The sequence below is a fragment of the Falco biarmicus genome, chromosome 3 (genome assembly GCF_023638135.1).
Source record: "Falco biarmicus isolate bFalBia1 chromosome 3, bFalBia1.pri, whole genome shotgun sequence".
Lineage (NCBI taxonomy): Eukaryota > Metazoa > Chordata > Aves > Falconiformes > Falconidae > Falco > Falco biarmicus.
Genome location: NC_079290.1, coordinates 47,526,649 through 47,542,663, shown reverse-complemented (window position 1 = coordinate 47,542,663; position 16,015 = coordinate 47,526,649). Strand labels below are relative to the sequence as shown.

Below are 16,015 nucleotides of genomic sequence, written 5' to 3'. Positions count from 1 at the left end.
AATTTCAAGCATTACTTCAGCAGTTTTAACTCCTTTATATTATTTTATTAAAATACTCTGAAGTAATAGCCATGTGATCTGTATATATAGGTAATAATTATTTATGTGAGCTATGACTTTGTCATTAATTCCACTTTTTAATTGTTTTATAAAAAGGTATATCTTATTTTAAATATCTGACTCAAACTATTCTTAATCATAGCACCTGCCTATGACTTGGGAAACCACAGAAGTGTGCGAGCAAAATACTAACCCTTTAATTAATGTATAAAATTCCATACTAACTTAACAGTGGTATTGAGCACTCATTCATCTGGGAAGGTGTTAGCATAATAGTTTCATCAAATACGAAATGTGGTGGGAGTTCCCCCCCCCCCCCCCAAAAAAAATAATCTCGGTTGTTTCCTTTTTGGCTAAAATGTAGTCGTAAGAGTAAGGAAATCTTTGCGTGCCTGTGTGAGAAAAGATTCCACAAAATGGATTAGAAAACAAGTATCAAACCAACGTACTAGCTATACACTGCATTCAAATTTCTCAGATTATTGTCTGTAGTTCAGTTCAACTTTCTTTAAAAAGTGAGGTGGTTTGGGGTTTTTTTCTGCTTTCTAGGGTGGTAATGGTGAAATAGAGTTTCTGCATTTAAACAATATTAATTTGTGCATTTTAGAAGAGTATCTAATTCACACACCCAGAAGGCCAGCTGTAATTTAATTGCATAATAATTTAATTTGGGGCATACTTAGAAAATTAATTAATATAAAGCAACTTCTTTTTCCCCATTCTTGGTTTTTTTCCTTTACTGGCTTCAACATTTGAGATTTTCAGGCTCTCAAAGAAGATCACCAACAATATTGTGTATTTTCTACCTCGGAATGCTGACATTGACCAGGTGTGTTACTGGATAAGGGTTTGGTAATTACAAAAAACTTGGCTGGCTTAAAACATAGGTATTATAAACACAAACTCAAGACTTTTAAATCTGTTCAGCTGAATGTGGTGTGTTTTTTTAGGTTTGTTTGACCCTTGTGTTAAGTGATTTCTACGTTTGCAGTACTTTTGATATATTTAGAAATGGGAGTAGCAAATTATTTCCATCATTTTGATACTGTTCCTTCATAAAGCAACAGATTGGAGGTTCTTATAGAAGATCCAAAGCTAGTAGCTTTCTTGAGTGCCAGACAGATACATCACTATAAAAAAAAAAAAAAAAATTGAGCTCTTACTATCTGGTAAGCTGCTGAGTCCTAATTTTTCGTGGCTTTCACTTCATGCCTGAGTTGCAGGAAATCACTGTACAGCCTGCAATCACTGTTATCACTGATTAGTAGATAAGAAACAAATGTCATGCTACCAGAAGTGGTACCGATGCTGTGTAAACAAGTGTGTGGTTCCATATGGGCTGCTTGCATTGCAGTGATTAGATAGTTAGATGCATCACTGACTCGATAAACACACTATTTGTTTCACTGGTCTGGAGTTTTTATATTAGCGATTATTTTTTTTAAAGTAATTAGATGACTGTAACAATTCCCCTGGTTTAGTTTCTATGTTTTTTACATCTTGTAATTTTTTGCAACAAAGGGAGCAATGAGATGTTCTGCTCACCTGCAATATGCTGCAGAACTTCCCAGGATTATTTCCTGCTTTTCCAAAAGCTGTGTCTGATACTAAAGCAGGCAAGGTCTCAAGCCACATGGTGACTTGCAGAATCCTTGGTGGCAAACAGCTGGCTTGAGAAACAGGCTGAAATTCACATGGGCTGAGTATTAGCACCCTATGAGACAGTACTATGCGCAGCACCATTTGTACAGGGGGTGATGATTCAGTTTCATTTTGTGTTCCAGGCTGGTGGAATGTCAAAGTGGCTTATGAATCTTTGAACAGGGACCTGAATTTTAAGCAGAGTTTCTCTGGTTTCAACTTCTAACCACTGCATTTCATCAATTATTTCATTCCTAGAATAAAGAATGACCTTACCAGGTTTCTGCTGTGCTTATGAGCACTTTTTACTGGATTTTTAAATGGACAAAGGCATCTGCATTTCTGTTACATTCCCACAAAAGCATCTAAGAGTACTGCCCACAGGCCTGCACCTATTCCTACAGAAGAGAGCTTGGCACCCCTAGTTGTTGGGTTAGGTGTCTTGCCACCTCCTACGTCTTGGTCTGATTGGCTCTGAATGTTGTTGATGTGCTCTAAGTGTTCCTTGATGGACATCCACAGGTTTGCCTTTACACAAATGGCTGAAGAGTAACTGCTTTTGCTCAAAAATATGGCTTTGTGATCATGGGTTTGTTGTTAGAGGCACATGGCTATAGGCCTGGGTTCTGTTCAGTTGTCCAGGCTATGGGCTACTTTTGGGAAGATAAGTTGGCTCCTCTTGCCTTTCTCTAGAGATCATGCCAGCGTAAGAAAAAAAAATAAAGGCTGATGAACTGAAAGCTGGGAAGGAACAAGTAAACCTAGCCCACTGTTTAGGGAAACATAGTCTTAATTCTGGGTAGACAGAGGTGTGTCAAACATGGCTGTTCCAGGTGTGACCTTAGTGGATGCTCTGGTCCATAGAAGACTGGTTATGGGTTTGGCTGCCATCAGCTCTGGCTATATTTAAGAATGAAGTTTCTGAATTTGCTGCCACTACACTTCCAGGGCTGTGAATCCCCAGAAAAAAAAAGATTTATCATTGAAGGTCTCTAATGGTTAGTGCAGACAATTGTCTTCTCAGTTTGCGCATGGCTTTGCACAGTTCTCATCCATCTTACCTTTCTTGTGGACCGGATAGGGCAGCTTCTGCTGCAACAGCTGCCTTGGCAAGGGCCTGTGGATGCCACTGCTAGGGTGTAATGGTGTAGTTTGCCTTGTGAATGTAGTCCATAAACTCCAGGGGCCTGTAAAAGCTTGACGAAGTAAATCTTAAACATTTCGTGCAGGAGACAAATACCTGAAAACTGTAGCTTGGATAAGGCAATATTTGCTGAACAGGTTATCTGATGCCTTAGGCTTGAATGGAAACTTAAAAACCTGAGTTTGATTTGTAGTAACATTACTCAGGCATGTAAGATTTGGCTCTTCTGTGTCCTCAAAAATTAACTCTGTGTGGTCATACACATATGTAAGGCTTTTGGAGATCACTTAACTTCTAGAATAGGTGGTCTAACATCCTTAACGTGAGGTGACAGTTGTACTCTGTCTCTTGTCTCTTGTTGACTGGCTTGAATCTACAACCGAGGTGTGCTTGTGTGCTTACTCAGCTAAATTTGATTTAGAAGCTGACTTAATTGCCACTGCAAACCTTCATAAAGATGATACACTGACTGTAAGCCAGTATATCAGTGCAAGTTTGCTTGTCTGATAGTGATCTCAAGCAGAAGTGGAAATAAATGCACAGCAGTTAGAAGCAACCTTACAATAAAAATACTGTTTAACCTTTAGTTAAGTTGGTGCAAATTGAGTGGAAAATACATGCTGCTTTTTACAGTTAGATAGCTAACATACAATAGGGATCCTGCTGCTGGTGTGAAAGCAGGTGGTAGATGACCTTACCTAGCTGTGTTGGAGGACTGGGTTGCCTTATTGGTAGGCAAGACATCCAGCCTTGTTCTGCATGATTTTATTGCAGAACCAGTGCTTATTATGTCTGCAGGCGCAGCCTTTTCTGTGTAGTCAGCCTTGTAGAGAGAGATGAGGTTCTTTGAATTCCCTTAAAAAATTCACCGAGATTAGGTGGAGGAGAAATGATCTTCTGTACTTCTGCCTCGAGAGGGAGCCGCGAACCAGTGGAATATGGTTGGTGCATTTACAAGAAACGTGAAGTAATTCCCTTACTTGCATCAAATCTCCTTGTTTACAAGTGTGTACTTGCTACAAAATTTGTAAGGTCAAATCAACCTTCCAAATGTTCTTTCTACTTAAGGAATAACCATGAATTATTATACATATATACACAGGTGTGTACACCTACATAAAAAAAAGTTTTCTTAATAGTGCCTATTATGTAGCTCATGTGTGACACCCTTGTTGATACCCATCTATTTGCAGCATCTTTTTATCAGAGTCTTTTATTCCTTTTAAGGTTTTTGCACATCCTTTAAAAAAAAAAAGGGGGGGGGGGGGGATAAGAAAGAAGTTGTAGAAACTACCAGTCAGAAGTATATTAGTACTGCTTCAGTTCTGGGGGGCTAAACTTCTATTTGCCTGCCAGTGGTGTTTTTGGAAAGCAAAACAAAAAATTTGATCTACTTAATTTCCCACAAAATAGGAAAGAACTAGAAATCACTGTTTTAAATAGGCTTTAATATTTAAATTGAAATTACACCACAGCAAAATGAAGTGAAAACACTTGATAAATACTTTGGTAGCTGAAAACTGTTCTTGCCTTCTATGAGAATGGTACTAATTTAAGCTGATGATATTAAAAAAAAAAAAAGTGTATGAACACACATGCCTTGGCAAAATTTGGATGAAAATTAATTTCTTCCCCTTGCTTTGCTGTTGAATTACCCTACTGGCATCTGGGAACCTGCAGTCAAGGAATGCTCAGCCTTCCCCAGTATCCTTCCAGTTCTTGGCTGGTTCCTTTCCACCAGATCAAGGGGAAGAAAGCTGGTCTCTGCAGGAGATCCTACATTTAGGTCTTAATACTCCAGCAGAATTTAACAGAGATCTCCATGAGTGACTTGAGAAGCAACCGTGTTGAAACACAATGATTAAATGTTGTTATGAAGTGTTTAGCAAGCTGTGCTCTGTCTCACTGTGCTGAATGGGAGGGTTTACTCACCTCGTGGACCAGGACTCATCCCAAGAAGCCCAATCTCTTGCACAAACTGTTTTCTATACCAGATAATACTTCTATATGTTAGTATTTGCAGCAGAGGAGGAGGAGCAGCCTGGGATTTGTTGCTCTAAGACCTTCTTAAGGGTGGAATAGCTTCTTTTCTCCTCGTGCAGAACGCATACTTGACTGCGTAAGATACCAAAACATCTCCTCCTATGTGTTCACCTACTAATGTAGTGATGCTCCAGACTTTTTTTTTTTTGTAAGCCATGTGAGTGCTGCCACTGAAGTATTGTTCTCTCACAGGTGGTCAGAGTGGAGTCAGGCTGCGTGATGAGTCCCCCCAGTAAACTGATGAGCCTAAAATGTTGGTGACCTGATACGTTGCGAGACAGCTGACCTTATTGGCTTCCTTACCAGCCTAGCCAAGTGTGAGAGATGGAGTACTCAGAAATCAGGAGTTTATTACCCTGACCATGGATGGTTAACTGCTCAGATACTGTATTGTGCATCAGTGATTATCCTAAACTTCTTCGCTGTTCCTTGAAGACAGTCATATTCTACAAATTTACAGATAGTGGTATAATTCAGAAACAGATTTTTCTTTTTTAGCAAAAAGAAAATCTTATATTTATTTACCATGGGATTATCTTTTAAGTCTCTCTGATTTTTAGCTGCTGGAAATGTTGCAGATTTAACATCTCGAGCATACAGTAATGCAATTTTTGATTTTGCATCGTGTGTTAGTATATCAAAACAGCAGGATAATGGAGGCCAATTTTCAGATAACATTTAAATCTTTACGATCCTTACAGCAGAGAAGGCAAATCTATTAGAATAATGTTGGTCTACCCTTAAGTCCAAATACAAGTGACTTTGCTAGTTGAAGAAGATTCTGAGAGTAAAATGGCCAGTTATTATTAGATTTGAGAGCTTTTTGAGTTAGAAAAGTTTTGCCCTATCCAAGATCCAGCATGTAGCAAGAGGAAGAAACAAGACAATTTGAGAAGTATTTGCCACTGTCCAGAAGCTTCTCTCTGTGTAGGCGAGTTGAAGCTTGAATACAGGTTACTAGGAAGGATATGACACTGTGGCTTTGCTCAGTGACAGCCACCATGTTGTGAAGTCACATCATGGGCCCTATTAACTTCCTCTACAGTTTTGGCACTGGCAGGCTTCTTGGTGGTATGGGGTATGAGAAAAACTAATTTAAAAAAAAAAAAAAAAAAAGTGTCAAGACCTTGTTGAAAGTGAATGACTGAAAAAGCAGCCCCTCTTCCAAATGTGAGTCTACCGCACAATCCACTGTTAATACAGTTCCAGTTTCATAAACAGGAACTGGTTTATTTATTGAAACAATGCCTTTTCCTGTTAGAGTTGCTATTAAATTTCTGCAAAATGCCCCCTTTTTCAGGCAGTTATTTTTAGCTCTTATGATAGTATAGGGTAATGGAGGGAGAGAAGTGCTTCTTTTTGGGTAATGTGTCAAATAATATTCTTTCTTTTAACCATGTCTGAGTAGTATTTCTTCATCAAACCATATACAAGGTTTTACACTTCAGAATTGAAGTAAATTCCTAACATAAATTTGATGGTTAAGAGAACTATTAATTGTTGATTGCTATCCATGTCAACCATAATTCTGTAAATTTGACAGACCAAACAAGATACCTGTGTTTAAAATTACGAGCAGAAAGGCATGACGGGCAAAACATTGTCAGGTTGATGGGGTTTTTTAGATGGCTGCAGATAACTTAACAGTAAGTCACCTGCAGGAGGTGGTTTTCCATGTCCATAAAACCTTAGAGAGCACCTCAAGGGTTTTAACTTAAGCCTGTGCAAAGGAAAATGCCTTTCTGTCTTAACTTTCAGTCAAGACTGGGGTTTTTTTGAACATTAGTCAAGACTGTAGCACTGCAGCCTGCGTTCTCCATGAACACATCATTCTGATGGATGAAAGAATTTTCAAAAATATCTGCGTCCTTTAAAGCTTGCTGAGAGGGGGAGCCAATCCAGCTTTTGAGGAGCATGGGACAGTGGGTGTACTGCCTGGGGGTGCAACAGCAGTGGCATTGGGAGGATGCGCTGTGTGAAAGCAGGCATGTGGTGGACGTGGTGCAACATTTCACAGATATGTGGGAGATCCAGTGGGAAGTGATAAATGCTGCGCACTAGCAAGGTGTTCACAGGCACATGCTCTTCCGTTTATATTATTTATGGTATTCTCCCATGTAATTCCTACCAGTTAACTGGAACTGTATATTGGGATTGTAATGCAAATTTGCAATCTCTTTCCACTTAAACTAGCTAGTGATTTATTTGTTACCAGCCAGTTTGTAGTTTCACCCATTATGAGCTGACCTACCAGCAGTCTGCTTGGTGTTGTATAGGTTTATAACTCAGTCCCTGCTATGAAGATCTTACAGGCTGCATTTATTTACTCAGAATACTGTGTTTTTAAAAACAGAAGCAGCGTGGGAGGCTGGGAAAGGTTTACCTTAGTCTATCCGCTGTTGATAATTTTTTCTATTTTTTTTTTTTTAGCAGTCACTTTTCAGACCTCTTCCTGTTTATTGAAAACTTTGTGTGCATCTTTACTATTTGAAGATTTGATGAATGGTGCCAAACTTCAGAATTTGGGTAGATTCATGGGTTTGGGTTTTGGAGATGGTTGGGTTTTTTGTTGTTTGTGATAGCTATGCCTAATTTAGTGAAATTTTACTGTTGTTGGAGCTTGTACTATCCTAAACGTTTGTGTCTCAGATCTGGCTTATATTCCAAATGCTGCCAGAAGATACAAATTACCTTTTGTTCCTTGTCAGTGTGTTGGGTGATTCCCTAAGCCTAGAATTAAGGAAAGTGTTCTTGACCTTGATAGTCATAGAAAGAATACACATCATGCAGGTACTTTTCTTTTTTTCTTCCTTTTGCTCCCACCTAATCTTTGTTGTCCATTTTGAGAGAATCTACAGTTAGACACTGAAGCGTTGTTGTCTGCAAGTCTAGTGCCTGGATGGGAAGATGCTTGCTGTATTTCTGTTTTTAAAGTCCAGTTGTTACAAATGACTGGCCAATGAAGGGGAATGCAGAGATGGGTAAAACTCGTTTATTTGTTTTCATTCTCTCTGGTGTCATTCAGAGAACATAAAATCATACCAGAGAGATCAGTTTGATAAAAGAATATATGGTAACCTCTGTGAATTAATAAACTTGGCGGGAGGCAGACTAGTAAAAATACCACTGGTCCTGTTCATTTAGCTGTGATCTTAGACTGGAGGCCTAGCCAAATGGGACCTGCCAAGCAACATTGTGTTTATTTAGGAGTAAATATAACAGTGAGCAAAGCAGGGAGTTGAGAGGCCAGGCAATGAGTTCAGATTAATTTGATTGTATTTTTGGGATACTTGAATGTTAGGGGAGCTGGCAGGTAAAAGACACTGGTTGATGTGTTTTGGAGGCTGGTAATTTCTAAGTGAACATAATTGCTTACACTTCAGCTGTGACTATCATGTTAATAATGGCAACTTTTACACTGCCCACTTTAAACTCAATCTGTTTGCAGTCCTTGATTAAAAGAAAAAGCCAGAAGATACCTCCAGTATCCAGACACCTCTGGACTTCAGTCTTCCTACAGCTCGTAGCACTTGAATACTGCATTATAGTTTGCCTACCTCCGAGCTAAAGAAAAAAAAAAATCTCTGGCCTGTCAAAGAGTGGCAGCACTGCCTTGGCAGTGGCATAATTCACTTGGAGGCCTGTACATTTTGAAAAATTCTTTCTGAGAGCATTTTATTACATTCAGTGTAAAGAGTACCATTGCCTTTTTTTTTTTTTTTCTGGGAGAGTGGGATATTTTTTTCCCCCCCTAGCCTTTAGATTGGTTGCAGGGGGAGGAGGCTCCTCTTTTTACTAGTGTCCTGTAAAATTAAATTTAACACAGTATTCTTGTGTGACTGCCTATCAAGCCGAAAAGCTTGTATTTCTTATACCCCAGAAGTTTCTTGGAGTGGGGAAAAAAATTATGATAAGCTTTTTATCCACAGTCACCTTAGTTGGTGGCTGGAACAGATAGGAATTCCTTTACTAAAGGAATTTCAGTATGATAAAGAACCTGCAAGGCCAGCAGGAAAACCAGCGAGGTCAAAAAGGTACCTGAACTGTATAAGGCAAGTTTCCATCTTCAGCAGCTTGTGCTCCTGAAGTAATCTTCCGTGTTTGTTTCCCTTTACTTATCTCTCTTCGGATGTCTCCTATTTTAAACTTGAGATCAAACCTGCTGGCTACTTTTTTAATGCTCTGTGGCAGTGTCTAGTTGTCAACTATTTCCATCAGCAGTCGCTGAACTGGAGGATGAAGCATCCAGGTGAGAGGGATGCAGGGAGGCATTAAGAGAAGCTGCATCCTTTGCTGCTGCCCAGGGAGGTGTGTGGCACGTGCAGAATTACCCAGTGCAACAAAAGCAATCTGCCCACCTGAGTATGTGGGTTTGGGCTACAGAACAAACCAGGATGAGGAGAGTTGCCAGCTGGAAATCATCATATTTGCACAGGAAAATGCAAAATAAGCGAATACTGGACTAGTCCAGTTTTTAAAAGAAATTAAGAAGCTTTTCTGTATTCACCGTTGTAGCTTACTGCAAAAACAGGAGATGTGTGTTGGTATTTTTAAAAATAGGTGAGCACCTTTGTTTTTCTCAAAGCATCGTTACTCAGTCTGCTGTTATTTTTAGAGGGTGTCCCTCCACCAAACTGGCACCTTTCTGAAGAAGCTTGGTATGTGGCAGCTTTCCCTCATTACACAGTCGGGGCTGAGTGAGCCCTTCTGAGGAAAACTTGGCAACTCCTACATAATTAAATTTGCAACCTCCAGCAATTTACAAATAAGCATCATCACAGAGGATTTGCATCTCTCTCCTCTGAATATTGGGGGGGGGGGGGGGGCGGTGAGGAACATGCAGTACCAGATCCGTCCCTGTGGAGCTTACGCTCCTGTGTGCTTATTTAGGTTTTTGTCACCTTTGGGTTTATCAAATACTTTTAGTAGTCGTTAGAAATTAGTCTTGGTTATCCTGGATTTAACAAACTAGACCCGGCATATCTAACTTCTCAGGTGACCTTCAGTGGATGCCACCCCTCAGCAGATGAGCAGCATTTGCCTGCACTGCTGTGGAAGCATTTTGCTTTACTTCTAAGAGAAATATTTAGTAAACACTTGTGTTTAATGTCAATGCATTAGTCATACTTAAATATCGTAGTGACACCAGTTGTGTGCTGAAAATGGGAGTATGTAACCCCAAGACAGTAACTTCAGTATTCCTATATCAAGTTGACTAATGCAATTAATATTTGAGAATACTTAAACAACATTGGCTATAAAGTATGAAGTCTCTAACGCTTTTTGGAAGGAACTTTCCAGCTTTCTGTTCATAATAAATTAAAAGTATGAAATTACATGTCTTCCTAGAAAAAAATAGTGGGTAGCCCCACAATGTTAACTTCTTTTAGAATTTCAAGTAAGAAAAGATAAGTTGTAAAATTAACATTCCTGATCAGTTGCCAATTTCAGATTCTTTGTGCTATTTATAAGTCAGCCAGCTTCTGCTTTTTTACTTAAGTGGCAGGTTCCTCTTTGACAAGAACGAGGAGATTTTTTTCCTATTAACATCAAATTGAAGGATGAAGAAACCACTCATGCTTCTGTTTTCATTTGCAGAAACAAAAAGGGAGAAGGAAAAAAAAAAACAAAAAAAACCCAAAAAAACAGAAAAGTAAATGCTTGATTTAGATAAGTGTAGTAATTTTCTGGGCAAGTTAATAAAAGTTCACAGTATAATTTAGATTAATCTGTTATTTCCTTCTGCTAGTAGGCTGGTTTTTTACTTACAGTAAAACAGAGGAAGTTCAGCATGTTTATATTTAAACCTGCACTACAGAGTCAAGTCTCAAAGGAGTTTAGAAGTGTTAATAGTGCAACCTGAACTTTTAGGTTTCAGCTGCGAGTATCACAGACTTCTTGGTTTGAAGATCAGTTAAAATCTGCTGCAGGCTTGCAGACCTTGATCGCTTTGTCTGCTCAGGAAATTTCCTTGCATAGGGAAATACAGAAATAGCTCTCCTGCAGCAGGCAGGGAAAACAGCAGCAGGGAGCAGAACTGTGGAGCAGGGATCCCCACTGTAGCACAGGTCCTCGGGGTCCGTGATGGGGGGGCGGAAAGCAGTCAATGCTTGGTTTTAGTGTTCTCTTCCTTCCATCTGTGCAGTCTGTCCCGGTGAGAGATCAGTAACTTGTATGGCTGTCATCCTTCAGAGGGGTCATACTAGCCATCGTGGAGAGGAGAAAGTATTGTTGCTTCAGTCTAAAATGCAAAGTCCGCTGCAAAATGTTGTCTGTAATCATTAAGCATTAAAGGTGTGCACCGGCCTCAGTCAACAGAGCGTGAACAGTGAAATTCGCACTCCAGTGATCGTAAACACGAGAGCTGGGGCCGGTGCTGGCTGAGGGGCTCTCCCTGCCTGCAGTTACTCAGCTGCCTGCAGCCTTACCCTCAACACTGAGACTCCACTGAGCATGACACCTTTTTGTTGTTGTTCTTGCAATAGCAGCAACAAAAAACTGTAGTTGTTTTTTGTGAGCTTTTCTGCCTGTTTAGTTTTCTGTGATTGTCATGTCCCCTCCACCCACACACACACACCCCCCGCTGCCCCTCTTCACTGCAACCTTTATGCTTTGGTCCAGGATTTGGTTCTACTCTTCCCCCCAAACCTGGGGGTTTGACACTTTCACAGCACACTTTACAGCTTGCTTTTTGCCACCACTGGGTGTCTCAAATGCCAAATACCCTCCAAACCGGAGTCTACCGTATCTCTCCGCAGCACCACGGCATGTGGAACCATGAGTGTTTATCTTTAGTTCTGAAGTCCTCTTATTTTCATGACTTGGGGGGAGGGGGACTTTTCAGTCACAAGAATGCTATGAACGACTTCTGTGAGTAAAAGGAGATATGGAAAGGGAAACCAGAGGCATTAGGTGCCAAGGACTTTGTCACCAATATTAAGAGCAAAGATGTGTTTTATGTGATATTTCATGAATGTATAAAATGTTTGGGGTTTTGCCTCTTATTTCCTGTGCACTGATTGATTTGCTTTTTGTTCTTTTTCAGGTGGCTTCCTTAGCAGGGCCAGGAGGGAAAGTTGAAATAGAACAAAATTTTCTCAACAACAAACTGAAGACCATAACAGCTTATTTTGGTGATCTAATAAGGCATGACATCTCCTAAAATCTGTGGATTCTTCCAAACCCAGCCTCCCTTACTGCTGCTTTGCTTAAGCTTTTGTACAGCTGGCTGGTCAAAAATGTCTTAATTTTCTGCTTTAATTTCTGTTTACATAAATTTGTACTGTTTATTGCTGCTGTCAATAAATGTTTTATAATAATTTTGACAAAATTGTAAACATAATGGAGCTGTAGGAAGAAAGGTCTTTATAAAATGCAGTCTTGCAAGGTTCTCCAACTATTGAAAAAAACAGTTGAAGAGGAGTTCGGGATTTGCAGCTCTCACGTGTGCTGCTTCTGTAATTAATTGCTCTGATTTTGAGCATTCAGAGGGTCAAAAAGAATAGCCTGAAAGCCACCACGTGTCAAGAACTGCTGTCTGTGCTTGAGAAACAAAAGTGCCTGAACATCAGGTGGAATTTGACAGTCAGGTACACCACCAGAGGTTAACGTCTGGCTACATGCTCACTGGGAAACCTTTTTGAGTTTTCTTTGTAGGATGAAGGTCCACGCATTTTGCACGGTGAGTACTCCCTTGTTACAGGGAGAGAGCAGGGCGTGTGTGTGGCTGGCAGCAGGCCTCTACCCTCTGGCTTTTGTTACTGATTTTTTTCCTCCTTGTGAGCTCTCTGTTACAAAGATATGTTGAAGAAACCTTCTGACTGGAGGTTTGTCTCAATAACCAGATGGGTATGTGTGTGTTCCCCCTCTGTGACCCTTTTGGATCCTTGCATAGGCTTTAGGAAGGGTAGAGAGAGCCCCGCTCACCCTGGGAAGGGGTCTGTGCTCCTACTCGGGGGTTTGGGGGGGAAGAGTGGCTTTTGGGTACTTCTCCAAGCCGAAAAAGAGGCAAGCATCTAAGGGCATGGGTGTGGTACTCTCACTAAAATGCACTTACGGTAGGTACCCAAGAGATACTTTGAGTAAGAGTGTAGCAATACAGTTTGTAAGACAACAAATTAGTGCTTCTCCTCAGCTTGGAGGGCAGCAGAGACTAAGCGCTAAACGATGCATTAGTGCTGACAAACAAAACTACAGAATAACCAAATAAGAGTTGTTTTTTTTCTTTTGCCCCTGTAAAGAATGAAATCCAACTCCTCAAATCAGTTGGGAGGTCAAAGTGTTTGTGTGTGTATGGGATGTTAAAAAACACATATGCAACCTGACTCAGTGCAGATTTGCAATGCAGTGAAATAGCACTTGAGAGATAATTTTTTTTTAACTTTACTGTCCATCCAGTACCAGACAAGTGCTGAGCTCTTAAAGACTGTTAACATCCATGCTTCATGTAAGGTGTTTTGGATTACTTTTAAGAATTTGCATCGCTGTGATTTGCCACTTTACTACAGCAAGGAGGAAGTGCTGTGATAGTGCCAGCCTCTGTGTCAATATTTAAAAGGAACCATAAAGGAAAGAAAAATTACCCCCTCTTCAGTATTCCTTAAATGTTTGCTACTATGAGGCAGGGGAGGTTGGCAAGAACGCTAGTATTACAGGAGGTCCAAACCTACTGTAGCAGTGGTGCATGAATGTAATGATGCTGTTAAACTTTCTCTGCAAGCTACTAAAAAAACCTGAGAGGGTCGTGAGGCCAGTTGAATAATTTATACTGTGTATGTCACAGTACTCTGTACACTAAAATTCGGCTGTATTTGGCTTATTGCTGCTTACTGAAATACCATTGTCTTATTCTTTTCCTCTTTCCCTCGCTAAAGTTGAGTAGCTTTGGAAGCATTTTGCGGCCTTGCTGATGCTGCTTCTGTAAAAGGAGGGTCTGTGGGGGAAATACCAGTGAATTTACTTTTACCTTCAGGGAAGTAGTCTGATTTTGTTCAGTGCCCAGTATCCAAAATGTGGAGGCTGAAATAGGGCAGAAGAGGTACAACATTTACTGGTTTAATGTTTATTTCCAATATGATGAACATACTGGTAAAAAGGAACGATTATCAAAGGTCGCTGCTGAGCTTTGCAAACACATGAGGCACCAAAAGCAGAATATCCTTGTTCATGGCTGTTCCTCTCTGTAACCCACAAGTACGATACAGCTTTAAGTCAGAATACACTCTGCTGGGTTGTGATACGTGTTCTTGCACAGAACAGGTGAAGTTCCCCAGGGCTGTGAATCAGTCAATCTGTTAAACCTAAAATAACATCTACAAGTATTTTTACTCTGATGTTCGTGATTTCAAGCAACAAACACCTCATGGAGGACAGCTTCATTCACAATATGAGGTTTTTGTAGAGCATTCTGTTTTATATCGTAGGAAAAAAGTTAACATGGGCTGAGACACAGTTAAATTTCTAGACATCTCATGCCCAGAGTTTTAATAGGTTTTGGGGATTCAAGTAGTATTTTGCATATGATACATTAGGCTACAAAGAAGTTATGTTGCTCGTAGAGGTTTGGTCTTTTACCAGTTTTGAGCCACAGAATAAGCTGTAGGAAAAACACAGAGGTGTTTGGTTTGGTTTTTTAACTAATATTTGAACTAAATGCAATAAGTACATACGGTTTTATACTTTCCACTGTGCTTTTGAGCTCCTGATTTCTTAGGTTTATCTTAATTAAACCCAATATTAAACCAAGCCCATCAGGGTTTTTTTCTGGTGCTTGGTATGAAGAGAAGTAATGGAACATGAAGCTGAAACAAGTGTGTTACAAGGCTGAAGCCTAATTGCAGGTTCAAGGGGACCTCAGCAGAGCATCAGGGCTGAGCAACCGTCTCTTCGTGGCAGGACAGTTAGTGTTGTGCCCTTCTCTGAAGGAGGCCTCACTAGTGTTGTGATGAAAAATCACTGTTCCATGAAGTTTTAATGTACAGGTTTTAGAAAATCTTCCCCAAGTGTAGTGGTTCTGAAATACCATCTGGGCCTGTATGTGCAACTCGGGGGTTATATAAACAAATTACTGTTACACCACAGTGACCGTAGTAACATTTAGAAGAGGGAAACCCCATAAATAGCAGAAGGAAAAAATTACTTGCAGGAACTCATTGAACAAATCAGTAGAAAATTGGGTCATTTTCACTTGGTTTACTCTCTGTTTTCACATGTCTCATACTCACCCTTTGCTTTAACTGTCCTACCTTCACATGCAAATCGTCCCACCTCCCAATACCAAGGAGGGTAATCCTGACACACTTAGTGTGAACTAAATTACCATTGCTAGTATAGCCTTTCCAACAGAGATATCTTAGTATTCCTGCCACTGGAATATCTTGCTGTAGTCCAGAATACTTAAAAAAACCCATAAAAACAGTTCCTTTCCAGTGGCGAGGAAGTTTTAGATTTCTGTACAAAATTTGTACAGAACAAATATTTTTGCAAGTGTATGGTGTAGTGTCAAAGGACTAAATGCTCTAAAACCAGGCTTGAAATTGATTCAGACCCTCTCGTGTTCCAGCTGTCAGATGAGGAAGCTGTCAAGCAGCCCAGCTCCTCCATTGGGGCAGAACATTATCCATACACACGCTCTGGGGAAGTACTTGTAAGAGTGATGCTGTGTTGATTCAGTTATGTGAAGTCCCCCAAATGCCCAAAATAATTCATACCAAAAAAACCCCACCAAACAACAACATTAAAAAAAAAAAAAAGTTTTAGTGGGGAGGCTGCAGTAGTCATGGTTAGCTGAAAGGAAGCAACAGGAATGGCAAAACCAGCTGGAGCGATTGAAGTGTGGAGATTTACCCAAGGAGTGAAAATCCCAGCTGCAGGCATGCAGGCAAGGGACAGGAGAAAAGGCTGTCTGCAAACAGGGCTTGTCCACCCCAGGGTTTGGTTTCCACCTCTACTCAGCATGGCCCTGTGGTGTCTCTTAAAGATGCCCAAAGCTTTGGTAGTGCCTAAGTGATGGTGTGAGTATGGCTGTTGCCCAGGGGCAGAGGTGGGGAGGGCAGCAGCCCACCTGGGAGCTGTGACAGCAGCTGGGCTCTGCTCAAGGGTTTCCCAGCTGAACGGCACACACGGCTC

General features: G+C 40.5%; 1 protein-coding gene across 2 annotated transcripts in view; it reads left to right on the top strand.

The window, feature by feature from the left end:
- TGS1 (trimethylguanosine synthase 1) overlaps positions 1 to 12,701 on the top strand; it is a 29,116-nt gene extending 16,415 nt beyond the window's left edge. The window contains exons 12-13 of one of the 2 annotated variants that reach the window (XM_056332513.1): positions 813 to 889; positions 11,934 to 12,701. In XM_056332513.1, coding sequence (XP_056188488.1) covers positions 813 to 889; positions 11,934 to 12,050 — 194 coding nt within the window. In that variant the 3' untranslated portion in view covers positions 12,051 to 12,701. The remainder of the gene's footprint in view (positions 1 to 812; positions 890 to 11,933) is intronic. The other variant, XM_056332515.1, reaches the window with a different exon arrangement.
- Positions 12,702 to 16,015: the final 3,314 nt, after the last annotated feature.